We start from the raw sequence: 16921 nt of genomic DNA, 5'->3' as shown, positions 1-16921 counted from the left end.
CCTGGGATTTCATTGGTCATGGTGGGTGAGGAAGAACCCCTTGATGCTGAGAGATGGTTGGGAAAAAAAGTCTACTGAATGCTAGAAGTGAAGCCAAAAGAAACTACAGGCATGCCAATACTAACCAAAGGTTGTGTTGTGCAGTTGTCTTGTTCCCATAACGAATCATACAGGTCACTCCATGGATCTAAATTCCCGTTTTCACTTGCAAACGAACAAAATAAGTCTGTTTGTCTTATTGGACAGCAAACTCACCTGAAATTTATCTGGAGGGTCAATGCCATTTGCCAAGGAACTTGGACAGCGAAACAAATAGTTCTAAAGAGTGAGTATGAATTTAGCTTTGGCTTTAGGGAAAGCATTGGAGGTACTGATAGAGGATGGATACACATTGCATTACTAATCTGCTTCTGTACCCTTTTCAGCACTGTAAATCAACACTGTAGTTTGCCTATAAGCTTTTTTCCTCTTCTGCTGGGGAAAGGGTCTCTCAGGCCCTCTTGTCAGCTTTTAATGTTACTCTCTCCCATGTGCATAAACTTTTTAATAAGCCATCAGACTTGGACATCAGTGCAGTTTGAATCATGTGATTAGGTCTGGTGTGTCTTGGTATACAGGATTAATTGAAGCGAACTGATTCATTTGCTTTTAAAGTTCATGTTTAGCCTTTGTTGCAGGTCAAAATGCTCTGTTGCTATTGCAACTTATGCCAGTGACTTTTTTTCTGTCGTAGTGGAGGATCATAACAATGTGCTTTTGTTTCAGTTGTACTGTCACCTAAAAAAGGAACAAAATACTCACCAAAAATACACAAATAGTAGCAGGCACAGCTCATTCTTACATTTAAACTGATGTGACGTGAACCTGATTTTTTTCTTTTCTTTTACCTAATACACTACTTTATCAAAAGTACCTTCGTTGCTAATTGAGTAAAGCCACAAATGGTCTCCTGGCAAATTTAAGAGGTTAAGCTTGTGCCAATAACCAACTGGATCATGCTTTACTTCAGCCTGAGGACACAGCTGACCTTATACACTGACATATCAATGAATGGGTAGAAAAAAACAGTAATGCTGATGTGAATGTCTAATTTACATAATGTTCAACTTCATCCTGTTCTGTCAGTCTGTCGTTTCCATCTACAATGTTCATAAAGCACCATGAGACACAGTCAGTGTCCGTTTTGGTGCGACATGAATAAATATGCAAGAAAAAGTCATTTTTTGTCTCAGAAATGGAAAGGAGACAATCTTTATGTTACTGGTTACAAATACTTAGCATAGTTCGGGTAGAGATAATGAAAATGAGTGATTCGTTCACTTAGATCAGTGTGTTCTCGAACCTACCCTGTGGGGACCCTAACACTGAACATTTTGGATGTCTCCCTCATCGGATATGCCCAGTTCAAGTCTCTACTAACGAGCTGGTGAGTTGAATCAGGTGCGTTAGATGAGGGAGACATCCAAAATGTGAAGTGGTGGGGGTCCCAAGGACAGGTTTGAGAAGCGCTGGCTTGAGAATCCCTGTTACAATGTCATAACTACTTGCCATTAAGCACTGTTGTTTTTGTTTGTCTTGTTCAGTTTGTAAATATTTTTGTGTTCTGTATGTCTCTCGTCCTAATTGCTTGGTTTAGCCAAGCCTTTTTGCACCTTCTTTGAATTTGCCTGTTGAGTATTCCTATATGATTTATGTTGAGAGATTTGCTGGCAATCTGGAATTGTTCTTTTATTAATTATAATAAACCTTCGTTTCATTTCCTTGGTTTTCCTTTAAAAAAAGGCAGAGGATTTGTGATTATAAATGAATGGCAATAAAATAAAAAAATGGCTAGATTTGGTAATACTGCAAAAACTCTCATGATAGCTTTATAAATATGAATCGTTTTTTTGCTGGTGAAGCTAAATTTTTGCTTATACCTCTTCTAAGGTTAATTTTAATTTTTCAATTAAAATTAAAATATCACAGCATTAAATAATCTTGGTTAATATAGTAAATAATAGTATATTAATTTATAATTATACCATGGTCTGTCTGAATTCTCAATTCTGATTGGCTGGAAGGCACAGGTAATTCCCAGAGCCGTTGAAAAACAGTAGTTCCAAGTCAGTTTAAACACTATTCTATATTAAAGGATTAGTCCACTTTCAAATGAAAATGTCCTGATAATTTACTCACCCCCATGTCTTTCAAGATGTCCATGTCCTTCTTTCTTCAGTCGAAAAGAAATTAAGGTTTTTGATGAAAACATTCCAGGATTATTCTCCTTGTAGTGGACTTCAATTGGCCCCAGACGGTTGAAGGTCAAAATTACAGTTTCAGTGCAGCTTCAAAGAGCTTTAAACGATACCAGACGACGAATAAGGGTCTTATCTAGCGAAACGATCGGTCATTTTCTAAAAAAAATTAAAATGTATATGCTTTATAAACACAAATGATCTCCTTGCAAGTGCTTTCTCCAGACCGCACTTCCGTATTCTTCAAAAAGCTTACGCTGTATGTCCTACGCCTTCCCTATTCGACTTACGGGAAAAAAACAGAACTGGCGCCACGTTCGTATCGTAAGTAGAATAGGGAAGGAAGTGGTAGCGGACGAAAAAATAACTCATTTCAACTCTTCCAGTCAAATTTAGCGATTAACTTGTCATTTCTGGCAAATGATCTCTGTATGAGCGGGATAATCCATGGCTAGCTGTGCATTAAATGATTTTAATGCACGACGTGGAGGCGAATTATTTCGTTATTTATTGAGGTTTAATGTTAATTTGAAATATTATACACTATCTTTCAAAAGTTTGGGGTCGGCAAGAATTTGTAATGTTTTAGAGAAGTCTATTATTTGATCAAAAATACAGCAAGACAGTAATATGAAATATTTAAAATAACTTTTCTGTTTTGATATAAAATTATACGATATAATGGCAAAGCTGAATTTTCAGCAGCCAACTTAAATTCAAATCTTAGAGGGTACTAAAGAAAATATTTCATGACAAAGGGGTTTGACTGATAAAAAAAGGAAATTCCTGTATATGTTGAAAATATGAACGAAGATTAAAAGTATTAACCATTGTTAGTTCATAAACCAATGCTAACAGATTCACCTTATTGGAAGTATAAGCGTAAATAATAAGCATAAGTATGACCAGTTTTGACAGAATTACAACAAAGATTTTTATTTTTGAAAATGGTAATTCAATGGCAAATGCTCTGATAATATGCAATAATAACATGGTTAAACAAAACTAGCATACAATCGTTAAAGCTCAGAAAATAAAAACGTACTTTAAATGTCTTCAGGAGAACAAAGGTTACAGTTCATCTACTTTGCTGTGTAACAGTAATAAGACAAAAGAGTATCAAAGTAAAAACCAAACTTCAGCTGACTGTACACAGTGATACTGATGTGCTAGGAAATGGCATATTTACAAACACAAATGTCAAGACATTGTCAAGAAAGACTGTTAATATCCAATGGGGCTCACTCACAACAAATAGCACCTATGGTAAGACCAGACACGTAATAGTTCATGGGCAAATAAACACTGAAGAGTAACAGCTGCTGGCATGTCTTTATAAAACCAATCGTATCAAAGCCAGTTCCGAACGTTTAATAAAGCCTATATCTTAAACCTCTTTTTCCATGGGCCTAGATAGATATAGTCATGCATTCAATGACCACCTGCATTGACAGATGTATAAAATTGACATTTTCTTAATAATCTGTTAAGGCAGTAATATTTTAACATTAGTTATATATACATAAAATTAAGAATCATGGAATACATCAGGACATTTTTAGAGACAGCTACAGCATCAAATGAAACCGACCCAGTATGATAGAATGAACACTGTAATCTACACAGGGTAGGGGGCATTTCTAACATGTAAAGAACTATTTCACATGTATGAATATCAGACTGTGATGCTCTTTCAGTACGTTGTGTGAACTGAATATGATTTGAATGTTTTAGTCAATAGAAAGCATGAAGAGTATGTTAAAGGTGCAAAGTCACCTTTCTAGTGTTCTATTCGCTTCATCTATGGTAATGGTGACGGAACTAAAATATGCTGAAACCTATGTAGATTACAGTTTATACTGTGGCTTTTTACAAATTTGTTTCTGACAATTTTACTTTGCCAAAAAAAAGCATATCAATGGCCACGACTGATATCGACTGTCCCTTACATCTTTTTTCTTTTTTTTTGTCATCTAATTTTTGTCATCCTTCTTCTCTTCCTCTTCAGTGGGGTATGAATGCCAGGTGAGGCGTTCCTCGTAAAAGGAGATGACCACTTGTGGACACTTTACATTCGCCTCCTTGGCTGGTACTAGATCAGCTTCATCAGAGTTTTTCCTGTAGTATAAAAACACAGAAGACATTAACAACCAACCGATCAACTATTTCTCATCCGAGGATAGGATAATTTCTAAACAGAGAAAATCGAGGGCAATTGTAATAATTACAATTTCCTTCAACTCACAGGCAACTCAAAATATACCAGCCATCTTTTGGTATTTGAAATGCATTTGTGCCAAAATATATTGTTAAAGACTACATCATATCAAATTTCATACCAGAAGTCAATAACATTACAATTGTCCTCGTTATGGAGGTGACTTAAAAGGTATGATGGCTTTTTGAGCATGCAACATTTATTTGCAATGAAGTTTGGCAACAAGATAGGATGTGATCCGTTTTTAATAAATAATTCAAAAATGTTCAAATATCCTATCAAGTTTGTGCTCTTTGTATTGAGCCAAGAGGTCAATTAAGTGACATTAACATACTCTATTGGTCAAACATGTAGATCAGAGTTCACCAAACTTGAACTTCAGTATGCAGAGGAAGATGAAGCTTGCAATTTGCGTTCGCATGTGGCATGAATGGAAGTGAATGGAGTGGATAGTTCCCTCAAAAATGAAAATTCTGTTATCTTTCACGAATCCTCATGTCGTTCCAAATCTGTAAGACCTTCTCTTTTGTTGTTGTTGTTACAATGAAAATCAATGGGATTCGATATTGTTTGGACCCCAATGTTCTGCTTTTGTGTTCCACAGAAGGAAAAAGTCAGAGGTTTGGAATGGCACAAGGGTGAGTATGTGATGACAATGTTAATTTTTGGGAGAACTACCCCTTTAACAGTGATTGGGGAAACTGTAACACATAAGCCATATTGCCGCAATCCTGAAGCTTAGAGCATAGAACTAGCAAAAGTTGTTGAGTTCATGGCTTTGATTCCCAAGGAATGCATAAACTTCTAAAACATATAACCTCAAATACGCTGTATTTGCTTTTTTTCAGGTAAGTGTATAGAAAAAATATTTGCCCCATCATGATTTCCTCTATATTGCATATTTTTCAAAAAGAATGGTTCAGGATATCTGTACAAAATGTAACATGAAACAAATGAACCAGAGTAAACACAAAAATGATGAATACATTTAAATAAATTTGTGCTGTATTTAAAACACTATATATGGTGCCAAGGCATATCTTTACTTTCATTTTTGATCAATTTAAAGCATCAATGCTGAAATGTATTAATTTCTTTACACTGTTTTTCAAATTATTATGTAAGTGACATCAGTAGAATTTCAGTACAATAAACATTCTGATTTTAGTTTTTCTAATAAAGTGTTTGATTGTTTATTTATCCATGTCTTTTTAGATAACTGGTATCAATCTCAGACAAAATAGTTTAGGTAAATGGAAACCCTACTTAAAGATGTTGTTCCACATTATTAAGCAACTCACAGTTCTCATGCAATGTGGGGAAGAAGAAATATCTTTCTGAAGATGAAAAGCATGAAATTGTGCAATGTGCAAAAGGCATGAAAACAACTAATATTGTGTGAAACTGAATGCAGATTATTGAACTATCATAAGATTTGTGAGTGATTTACAGCTCAGCTGAACTCGGTCAGATAAAGGCTTATTGAGGAAAGTTTCTGTCAAACAAGTTAATTGTATTATTAGGGCAGCTATAAAAAAGCCAGTGTTGAGCAGCAAACGGGTATTTGAAGCTTCTGGTGTCTCTGGAGTCTTGAGAACCTCACCATGCAGGCTGGCATCTATGTGTAAAATTACATTTTAGCCACCACTAACCAAACCTCACAAAGAGAAACATTTACAGTGGGTGAGGAAATACATTTTCAAACAGTTTTATTGCTGTGTTTTTTTGCAGCATGGGATAGTGCATAGTGCATTGTATTTCAGAAGGCATTCTTCTCCTTTTATACCATAACTGAAAATGACCAATTATGAACTCCACATATCTTGCAAATGTCATTTTAATACCCTCAGAGACCCTAAAGGGACCTTCCATCTCACTTCCCAATATTCCAGCCCATATCGTCACCCGCCAGCTCCCTGCTGACGTCGCAGTCTTGTTGGAATGTGGTGGCCATTCACCAACCATCCAGGAATCCATCCATTTAGACCATCCATTGTAGTACAGCATTCGTCAGTGAATAAAACATCTTCATGTATTTCTACACCCACTGTAAATGTTTCTCTTTGAGAGGTTTGGTTAGTGATGGCTGAAATGCATCTTTACGCACAACTGCCAACCTGTATGGAGAGCTTCTTGAGACTCCAGAGACACCAGCAGCTTCAAATACCTGTTTGCTGCTCAACACTGGCTTTTTTATAGCTGCCCTTTAAATACAATTAACTTGTTTGACAGGAACTTTCATTAATAAGCCTTTATCTGACCTAGTTCTGCTGAGCTCTGAATCACTCACAAATCTTATGATAATTCGATAATCTGCATTCAGTTTTCACACATTAGTTGTTTTCATGCCTTTTGCACAACATTGCACCATTTAATGCTTTTCATCTTCAGAAAGATCTTTCTTCCTCCCCATATTGCCTGAGAACTGTGACTTGCTTAATAATGTGGAGCAACAAGTAGGGTTTCCATTTACCTAAGTACATGGCAAACTATTTTGTCTGAGATTGATACCAGTTATCTAAAAAGACATGGATAAATATACAATCAAACACTTTCTTAGAAAAACTAAAATCAGAATGTTTATTGCTCTGAAATTCTACTGATATGTCACTTGCATAATAATTTGGAACACAGCGTAAAAAAACTGTTGAGTGAAGATGTACTTAAAATAAAGTTTATTACACATTTTAAAGATTCATTTTTGCAGTCTTGTGTTACAATTACCCCCGACCTCACAGCCATGATAAAACGTTGCATGGTAGCTACCATCTGTCATTTCTGTTGACTTTTAACCAACAACCTCAAGATAAAATAGATCTACAAATTATTTGAAGGCATCAAAAGAAAAAGAAAAATTTCACAGTGATACAATCCCCCATATGCTAAATAGGTGTGATTGAAGAAATTTAGTGTGTTACAGTTGCCCCTGATATCTCCTAATGCTGCTCAGGAACTGTCCCTCTAATCCAATACTTGTTTGTTCCTTATGGGTAACAAGTTCCATACAAACCATTTCATGAGGAACATGAGTTCTCCACTTGAGTCTGTAGCACCAATAATCCTCTCAGGATCCAAACCACGTGCAAAACCTCTGAGTTTCTCAGGCTAAATTAAGAGAGATGGCATGTAAGACACTGTTTAGCCCATTCAATCTCTTTTGGTTTTCTAATGTTTTAAAGACACTTCCTGACCAGCTTATAGACATGGAATGATGTAGACATCTCAAATCCTCAGATCTTCATGGCTCTTACCTCATCCTTGCGCTTTTTGGTCTCCTTTCCATCTCCGTCTGAATCGGCCCGTCTCTTGCCTCCAGATTCAGCCGATTTCTGCGACTGAAGGAATTCTGCTATGAGGTCAGGACAGTCAAGGTTGTCCTCTGGTTCCCAAGTGTTGTCCTCGCTGAGCAGAAAAATAAATAAGCACTAGGATTTACACACAAAATCAAGCTGAAATCTATGGAAGCTTGTTTCTGCAATGGAATAAAAAAGTGACTTTTTATCTCAGAATTCTGACATTTTTTCTCAGAATTGTGAGATGTCATCTCTCAATCGGAAGGAAAAAAAGTCATTTATTTATTCTGTGTCAGAAACAATCTTCCATAGCAATCTAACTGCAGCTACTTACTCAGAAAAGCCTTTCCACTTGAGCAGATACTCCACTCTTCCCTTCACCACACGCCGATCCAGGACCTTCTCCACAACATACTCCTCTTCTTCTTCTTCCACCACTTCTTCCACTTTCTTTTTGTTCTGTTTCTTTCCTGCTGTTGATTGCTTGGTTTCAGATTGAGAAACTGGAGCTGGATACAAGAATGGCAGGTAAATAAGTTAACATAAATAATTTACCACAGTTTATGCCAAAATACCACAGTTACTACAGTTGTTGTTTTGGCAACAAAATAGTGGTAATGTGATACTAGCAACTGCTGCCATCAAAAAAATTTTAAAGGGACAGTTCACTTAAAAATAAAAACTCATTATCTATACGCAAAATGAAATGTTGGAGGCGGTCAGCCTTTCCACATTATTCAGTTTCATTTAATATTTTCCATACAATAAAAGAGAATGCCATTCTCCTTATGTTTTCAACAGAAGAAAATAAACCTACGGGTTTGAAGGCAACACTTTACAATAAGGTCCCATTAGATAATGTTAATTAATGCATTAACTAACAATAAGTAATACATTTGTTACAGTATTTATTAATCTTTGTTGACGTTAGTTAATAAAAATATAACTGCTTATAGTTATTTAATGTAAGCTCAGGTTCATTAAATATTACCAGATACAACTTTTGATTTTAATAATTATATTGGTAAATGTTGAAATTAACAAACTAAGATAAAAAAAATGCTTTAGAAGCATTTTAATGTAGTAAACTAATGTTAACGGTTGGAACCTTATTGAAAATATTCTACCGGTCTGAAACAACATTACTGTGAATAAATAATGGGTGTACTATCCCTTTAAATAAAATGATTATGAACGGTCTTATATGTATGAATGAGATGTCTTATTAATTTATAATGGTTTTATAGCAATAATATCTGTATCTATGTTTGGTTTCCATTGTAAACTAATAAAAAAAAATCCAAACCTTCAGTCACAGCAGCATCGGCTGAAGGCTCTGACGTTTGGCTCATATTTCCAAGGGCTCTTTACAGCTGGAAATATATAAAGATCCTTATAAATATAGATAAAACAAATAAAAATATTACCTATTACATACATACATATATATATATATCAGAAATATTTCATAAATACTACACTCATTTCATTTGAACGTGTGTTGGTTTACCTAAGGAATGCAGCTGTACGACACATCTGCATGCATAATATGGCACATACTAGGACTGTTATGTATTAGCGACTGCAGGCCAGCGCGCGCGACAAAACCCATTCTGAATAAATGCATTGCATGCTTCACGCGCTCTGCTCGATGGGATGGATAGGGCAGGACGCCACTCTTTTACTGAAATGTGTTCCTCCATGTTGTTCTAGAGGGACATGCACGCTATTCGATGCCTGCTGTGGTAAAAACATCTTGCATCCTTGCCGCAGAACATTTGATCGCTGCGATTTTACCACAACAAGCACTATGTGCACGAGCCCGCGTATCGGCGGCACGCAGAAACAAACGCACTTACTTGTATCTCGCTGAGATAAAGATGAAATAAAGTTGATCTGCATATATTTAAGTCCGAAATGAATAGGTTGCAGTGATTAATTACAGGACGTCTACTGTGATGTGATGCTGCTGAATGTGGCTGTTATTCACGCCCACTTCCGTATGAGAAATGAGACAAAACTGTTACTTCCGGTGTAATTATCTCTATGGTTACTTTCATCATAAAAGTAAATTTTCTTTATTAGATGTTTTGGAGGATTGAATTATGACTGGTGTCGAGCAATACTTGTCTTACAGCCTGATATCTATCAGTTAGTCCAATGAAATCCACCTATACTCTCATTCCTTTCTCCCCCATGTTGCTTTAACAAAGCAGATGTATGAGGTCTCTTTACACAGCCGTGATGCAGCATCGGTGCCGCCTTTGCAGTGCAAAGGTGTTGGTAGGTATTTTAGCTTCCTTTTATGAGGAGATGTGTACAAATGTAGGCTTGAGCACAGCAGTACCTTGTGGTTTTGGTTTGTTCTATGAGCACCTCCAAATTCTGCATAATAGACAATGCTGTAGATATAAAAGCCATACTAAAATATGCAGCTCTGACCCTTTTATTAAATGTGGCTCTGATGCTGCTTCTGTGTAAATGATACAGCTTTATTGTTGTCACAGCAATTTATAATTTCCATAATTCCATATTTAAAACGTTATTTTCATAACATTATTTTTGTGACAGTATTATCTGTGTAAATGCATCTCTGCCACATCTGTGAAGCACTGAACTGTATGTGTAAATGCACTTTTTTGTGGTAAATATTCAGCTTCAAAGATGCAGCCTCTGTGTAGTCTTTGTAGGGATGTCCATAAGCAAATAAATATAGCTGCGAGCAGCAATCATCGGGGTTCAAGTGCTTTAAGGCCTATAAGCACATGCCCTAAAAGGTATAATGTTTTAATTAGCAAGCCTGTAATCATTTCGATCATGGATGGAAAGGACAAATTACAGCCAAAACAAGCAATTTACAATAGGAAATGTATGTTTTGTAAACCTTTTTAACAGTTATTGAGGTTGATCCAAAAGGACCAGTTTGCCTGTTAGTTGGTTTTTGAAATAGTCTCCAATATTTAATGAACGATTCGATGGACAGTGACGGTCCTTGAGACAAAGTGGAGTTCTACCATGTGGTACAAATGTTATGGGAGTGTGCGAAAAACGCACGATACACAATCCTTTACACACATGAAAAATGTAAAGGCGCCCCCGGTGGCCGATTTCTTTTCAATTTCTCACAGCCCTCTAGGGCCGTGAGTCAAACAGGCCCAGTGAGTTTCATTCCGATCACCCTCTGTTAACCTTGTCCGATAGCTGCTCAAAATTCAGTGGCTGATGGCAGACATGTTTTTTAAGATATGTCAATGTCCTTATAGACAATCATGGCACCTCAGACAAAGACACTGCATGCCAGCTTTCAAGTGTATAGTACTAACGGTGAAGTAGTTATAGCCGTTTTTTTCCTGTTATAGCGCCACCAAGTGGCCAGTCGCAGCATCCTTTTTCACGTGACCACAGAATGAGCTCTTACATAGGTGCTGAGTTTGGTGAAAAATCTCATACTGTTCACGAGTTATATTTTAGTCTTTTTGGTGGCCCTCAGGGGCCATGAATCGCAATTTCAACTTTCAGCTGCACTTGTTTGGGTCAAAAACCTAGGACTAGTTCGAAAAGGTAGGTTTTTCAAAAAAAAAAAAAAATACAAAATACTCGAAAGTCCTGTCTTTGTCTTGAGCCAAGGATTCACACATAAGCCTATCGGTTAAGGAGTTATGTTCCATTTCGTACTTTTGACCGGCCCCCGTCTGGCTGATCGGGGCGAACTTTGGTGACGTTGTAGACGGTGTGTGTACTACCAGCCCTCAAAGTTTCAAGTCTCTACGTTTAACAGTTTGGTCTGCCCAATCACTTTTAGGGGAGAATGAATGCTGATTCTTGGAAATTTTAACAAAGACAAGTTTCAGCATTATGCGCTTGAACCCCTAAATAAAAGTAAGTCCAGGTCACTGGCAATTTTTATGTAAATCAAAAGTAAAAAAAAAAAAAAGTAAACATTTCTGCTGGAAAACTCAATAAAGATACAATATTTGGCTGTTTCAAGACCATAGAAGTGACTGTGGTGCCCATGGAAACGATAGTCAAGCCAGCATAGTAACAGAACCAGTGAGAGAATGAAAAACACACCTTTAGAAACAAATATGTCCATCCCATGAGCTTGTTTTGCTGCTGTTTATGTCAGTTATTATTCTTCCTCCAAACTCTGAGTTCCCATGGAAATTGTCTTACTTTCCTATTAAAAGTGTTTTATAGCCTAATGGTGGTTACCAAGAAAAGTAGTATTCAGCTCGTCATGTGATCTCAACCACAGTCTATGATCTCAACATGTCGGCCCCCTTGAGGTGACCCACTCCATGTAAAATAAAACAGCCTTTATTAGATAACTGATATAAGTGTGATTTTCTACACATAGTTTTAAAAAAAATTCTATTCATTTTCATATGTAAAACATTATTATTTATTTTCTTTTATTTTTTAAAAAACATTTTAATTATATATGTTGCCATATCATCAACTTTTCGTAAAAAAAAAAAAAAAAAAAAAAAAAGGTAAATATTTTGTGCTGTTACCCGCTCCGTCCTATAGGTGGCAGTGATAAATACCGAGTGTACAGCATCTGTCATTCACAAGGCAGAGAAGTGGGTGTCGACGGTGTTGTTGACATTGCCCAGCAGCACTATAAAAGTTCTCAGAAGTGATATGGCAGTATTGTCAACCGCTTCAAATATATGTTTTCAGCCGGACAGTTGAAAACACAGAACCGTCAGATGACTGCGCGCTTCGGTTGATTTTGTGGAAGTGGTTGTGAGTAACGATACATTCTGCTTTTCTGGGTTGGGACAAGACAGAATACGAGGTCAATGATCGCAACAGCTCGGTTCTCAGAACAGTTAGACTGTTTGTTTTACTCAGTTATTGCTGCCGTTAGCTGTTATTTCACATGTATGTAGGTATTGCGCTGATTTATTATTTACTTTTTTATGCATGAGTTGCACTAAGGAAGTGATTGTTTTTTGCTTCAAAACAAGAATATAATTATTCAAAATATATCTTTAAATTATGTATTTTGAGAGGGGTACACATTTGTCCACTGTAGTGGACACCATTCATTTATTGTTGTAATGTAAACCAATATTAACCAGTGGCAACTAGTAAGAAAGCATGTCCTTTATAACAATAACGAACTTGCAACATTTATGAGCATGTAAAATAACATACTATAATAAATTATGATCGATACTGAATAGAAAAGATTGCAGATTGTATATCTGAACCTTCCTCTCGCCTCACATACACAACCCCCCCACCACACATGCACGTGCACACGTCCTTCTTGAGTACGTGCGGTTTAATGCATGTCCATATTGCTTTATTTACACAAAATATACGCATTAGAGAGTAAGTCTTAAAATTATGCACGCAATATTAAACTAAGTGTTCTTCTGAAAACTTTTTATTGCATTTTTGTTTTTTAAAATATATTTTAAACATCATATATTTATAAATACTAAAACATGTATAATACAATACTTCTACTATTACTACAACTAATAATAATAATACTAACTTATCATTTTTAAATAATGATTTTTAAGTCACAGTAGAGCTTAATTGAAACTCATAGAAATGTCAAATGAACATATAAAGCCTTTAATGCCAAAAAAAGTGATGGAAGGTAAACTACAGCAAATTAAAGACATGCTTCACAACTTTTGTTGGCTATGTTGAATTTTTTTGTTTTGACACTATAAAAGGACAGTGATATAGAATCATGGGAAAGGCCTCAGGTAACAATTGTGATGGTTTAGATGTAATTTCACACCATGAATGGTCAAAAATGGCTTTTATCTGTACATTATAGTGGACGTTGTGCATCAAAGGGTTTAAGGTTATTGCGCCAACATAACTGACTGATTTTTTCGTACACAAGAAGCAAACATGCATATCATCTCTTCACTTCAGGTAAATAAATGTGTCTTTTAGGTTATCAGTATGACTCGCGACATCATTCTTGGAGATGAACTGCCCGACTGGGTTGGGGCAAAAGAGTTTTATCAGAAGTATGATCCCAAAGAGGTGATTGGCAGGTGAGTATTTGTACTATTCAGCAAGTGTTTTGATGTCATGTATTGAGATGTCTTGCGTAACTAAACTGTCCCGTGTGCAGAGGCGTGAGCAGTGTGGTGCGCAGATGTGTTCACAAACACACGGGGCAGGAGTTTGCAGTGAAGATTATTGAGATCACTGCGGAGAAAATGACAGAACAGCAGTTAGAGGAGGTGAAGAGCTCCACGCTGAAGGAGATCCATGTGCTTACTGTGGTGAAGGGCCACCCGTCCATCAGTGAGTCTGAATGGGACTGCTAATGTTTGAAATGATGCGTTCAGGCCTTTCTGAGTGGTAACTGGCCTTATTTTTGCTTATTTTCAGTAACACTTATTGATTCTTATGAGTCAACAACCTTCATATTTTTGGTATTCGACCTGTAAGTATATTATATTATACCATTCTAAAGTTTGGGGTCAGTATAATTTTATTTTTTATTTTTTTAAAGAAATTAATACTTTCATTCAGCGTATATGTTGTAATTTCAAATTAAAATCTTTTTGCACAGCATGAGGAGAGGAGAACTATTTGATTACTTGACTGAAAAAGTCACTCTCAGTGAAAAGGAAACCAGGTAAGTTTTCTTCTCAAATAATCTTTCTATGGTAGCAATTTTCTTCTCATACCATATTTTGGTTGCAAATGTTCTTGCTTTTAGGAGTATGATGCGTGCTCTTCTGGAGGCTGTCCAGTATCTACATTCTCTAAATATTGTACATCGTGACCTCAAACCTGAAAATGTGCTGCTAGACGACCAGGGACACATCAAACTTTCTGACTTTGGCTTTTCAGTCCAGCTGAGGCCTGATGAAAGACTAAGAGGTGAGAAAATTCACAGCAGCAAAACCCATTTAACTGAACAACATTAGTTGTTTGAACAATGGTCTTTGTCAATTTCCCTTGTTAGAGTTGTGTGGAACACCAGGATATCTTGCACCAGAGATTCTGAAGTGCTCCATGGATGAGACACATGAGGGATATGGAAAAGAGGTTGACCTGTGAGTAAATAATACTCAAAATTTGGCTATTAAACCTGATTTAACCTTTCTTTGGGTCACAAAAGCATTGTGGATGGTTCAACGCCTGTTCCATGTTTTCCCACAGGTGGGCTTGTGGTGTGATCCTATTCACACTTCTTGCTGGCTCTCCACCGTTTTGGCATCGCAAACAGCTGCTGATGCTGAGAATGATCATGGAAGGCCGGTACCAGTTTAGTTCTCCAGAGTGGGATGACCGGTCTGATACCGTCAAAGACTTGGTGAGATGCTTAGCATTGTCTTAAAGGGATAGTTCAGTCAAAAATGAAAATTATCCCATGATTTACTCACCCTCAAGCCATTCTAGGTGTATATGACTATTTTCTTTCAGATGAACACAATTGGAGATACATTCAAAAATATCCTGACTCTTCCAAGCTTTAGAATGGTAGTGAACGGGTGGCGTGTTTTGCATCCATCCATCATAAAATTAATCCATATGGCTCCAGGGGGTTAATAAAGGCCTTCTGAAGCAAAGCGATGGGTTTTTGTGAGAAAAATATCCGTATTTAAAACTTATTAACTATAATAAGGCCTGTTCACACCAAGGAAAATAACTATAACAATAAATATATAAAAATCATTCTAAATATAAAAGAATAGCAGAGTCCACTCCACAACTATAACGATAATGACACATATTGTTGGAATCACTTTCAGAATGATTTTTTTCCAGCTGATGAAAGATAAAAACATCAACCACCAATCAGAATACATGCTGCTTTAAAGAGCTTGAACATGTAAAGCAGCAGTTGACAAAACTCAGCTTGCACTTAGAATAAACAGAATGATACTGACCGTTGATGTGGACGCTAATATAGTCGTAATATCTTTTTAGTTATTGTTCTTGGTGTAAGTGGGCCTTTAGCCTGGAGCATACAGGCTAACTGTCAATATTAAGAAATGTACCCATATGTGCATTACACTCTTTGCTTAAAAAGTTGAAATTCCCTTAGATCTCAAGGCTTTTAGTGGTGGAACCCACACTTCGCCTCACAGCCGAGCAAGCTTTAGCTCATCCTTTCTTCCGTCAGTACCAAAAGGAGGATGTGCGGCTCTTTAGCCCCAGGAAGGCATTTAAGGTGCGTTTTTTCTTTTATATACACTACTGTTCAAAACTTTGGGGTTGGTACCATTTTTTTTTTTTTTTTTTTTTTTTTTTTTTAATGTTTTGAAAGAAGCCTCTTTCAAGACTGTATTTATTTGATTAAAAAAATTCAGTAAAAGTTATATTGTGAAATGTTATTACAATTTAAAATAAGTATTTTCTATTTTTATACATTTTAAAATGCAATTTATTCCTGTGATGGCAAAGCTGAACTTTCAGCATCATTACTCCAGTCTTCAGTGTCACATGATCCTTCAGAAATCATTCTAATATTCCGATTTGCTGCTTAAGAAACTTTTGACTTAATAAAAAAAAAAAAACTTTTTTTGTATTTGTGGATAACAGTATAATTATATAAGTATAATTCCAACTGTAATTCAAAACTGTTCTTTGCATTTTCAGGCCTTGATTTTGACTGTGTTAGCTTGTATAAGAATGCAGTCCCACTACTACCGAGCCAGACCATTAACAAAGGAGCTCCTAGCAAGAGACCCTTATTCCATCCGCGGTGTGCGCAAGCTGATTGACGGCTGTGCTTTCCGCATATATGGACACTGGGTCAAGAAAGGGGAGCAACAGAATCGAGCTGCTCTTTTCCAGAACACAGCTAAAATCGTTCTACTGGGCCTTGAAGACCTTGAAAACTAAAGGTCATTTTTTTGTTTCTAAAGATAATCCCTCATCTGTCCATTAACAGTTTTATTGTTTATTCGTTTGGGTTTTTTTGTGTGGTTAGGGACTATACCCGTCTCTTCAATAGGCGCACAAAACAGCTATTTATAGATTTTTATTTTTTTTTGTCTTCAAAGAGGGATGGTGCTTTTTGTTTTTAACAACATGCCACGTGACCTCATTTTAACCACTCACTGTGGATTTTTTTTTTTTTTTTAAATGTATGGTTTTATCACATACTTATTGGCGGCTGTATATCTTCTGATATTGTTTATTATATGGACCAGCTTGATATGAAGAGAGAA

At 36.4% G+C, this 16921-nt stretch overlaps 2 protein-coding genes across 8 annotated transcripts; one reads left to right on the top strand and one right to left on the bottom strand.

Moving 5' to 3' along the window:
• The first annotated feature begins 261 nt into the window (after positions 1-261).
• phkg2 (phosphorylase kinase, gamma 2 (testis)) lies at positions 262-16847 on the top strand. Of its 5 annotated transcripts, XM_067369912.1 has the most exons (11): positions 262-325; positions 5060-5093; positions 13677-13780; positions 13861-14036; positions 14124-14178; positions 14308-14373; positions 14458-14621; positions 14707-14797; positions 14904-15057; positions 15793-15918; positions 16347-16847. In XM_067369912.1, exons 3-11 carry the CDS (start codon positions 13686-13688, stop codon positions 16590-16592), a joined length of 1173 nt encoding a protein of 390 aa, XP_067226013.1. In that variant the 5' UTR covers positions 262-325; positions 5060-5093; positions 13677-13685; the 3' UTR covers positions 16593-16847. The 5 variants fall into 5 exon arrangements, with proteins under 5 accessions (XP_067226013.1, XP_067226015.1, XP_067226014.1 ...); XM_067369914.1 differs by lacking the exon at positions 5060-5093 and having other exon boundaries at positions 268-325; XM_067369913.1 differs by lacking the exons at positions 262-325; positions 5060-5093 and adding an exon at positions 8121-8276.
• On the bottom strand, positions 1755-9737 carry cbx1b (chromobox homolog 1b (HP1 beta homolog Drosophila)). Of its 3 annotated transcripts, none has more exons than XM_067369916.1 (6): positions 9608-9737; positions 9055-9121; positions 8083-8257; positions 7707-7857; positions 7466-7560; positions 1756-4355 (listed from the first exon to the last, which is right to left on the bottom strand). In XM_067369916.1, exons 2-6 carry the CDS (start codon positions 9098-9100, stop codon positions 4211-4213), a joined length of 612 nt encoding a protein of 203 aa, XP_067226017.1. In that variant the 5' UTR covers positions 9101-9121; positions 9608-9737; the 3' UTR covers positions 1756-4210. The 3 variants fall into 3 exon arrangements, with proteins under 3 accessions (XP_067226019.1, XP_067226017.1, XP_067226018.1); XM_067369917.1 differs by lacking the exon at positions 9608-9737 and adding an exon at positions 9259-9396; XM_067369918.1 differs by lacking the exon at positions 9055-9121 and having other exon boundaries at positions 1755-4355; positions 9608-9718.
• Positions 16848-16921: the final 74 nt, after the last annotated feature.

Source organism: Chanodichthys erythropterus, chromosome 19 (assembly GCF_024489055.1).
Source record: "Chanodichthys erythropterus isolate Z2021 chromosome 19, ASM2448905v1, whole genome shotgun sequence".
NCBI lineage: Eukaryota > Metazoa > Chordata > Actinopteri > Cypriniformes > Xenocyprididae > Chanodichthys > Chanodichthys erythropterus.
Note: the sequence above shows the minus strand (reverse complement) of the source record. Positions and strands in the feature narration are given on the sequence as shown.

Bases quoted from the DNA above. Each gene is read 5' to 3' on its own strand.
- phkg2 (XM_067369910.1), top strand. From the start codon at position 9,969: ATGAGGTCTCTTTACACAGCCGTGATGCAGCATCGGTGCCGCCTTTGC. The intron at 14,374-14,457 runs GTAAGTTTTCTT...TCTTGCTTTTAG, and splicing joins CTCAGTGAAAAGGAAACCAG to GAGTATGATGCGTGCTCTTC. The intron at 14,798-14,903 runs GTGAGTAAATAA...GTTTTCCCACAG, and splicing joins TATGGAAAAGAGGTTGACCT to GTGGGCTTGTGGTGTGATCC.
- cbx1b (XM_067369916.1), bottom strand. From the start codon at position 9,100: ATGAGCCAAACGTCAGAGCCTTCAGCCGATGCTGCTGTGACTGAAG. The intron at 8,258-9,054 runs GTTTGGATTTTT...TCTTGTATCCAG, and splicing joins CGATGCTGCTGTGACTGAAG to CTCCAGTTTCTCAATCTGAA. The intron at 4,356-7,465 runs GTTTGTATGGAA...TTTATACTACAG, and splicing joins CTCATGTTCCTCATGAAATG to GAAAAACTCTGATGAAGCTG.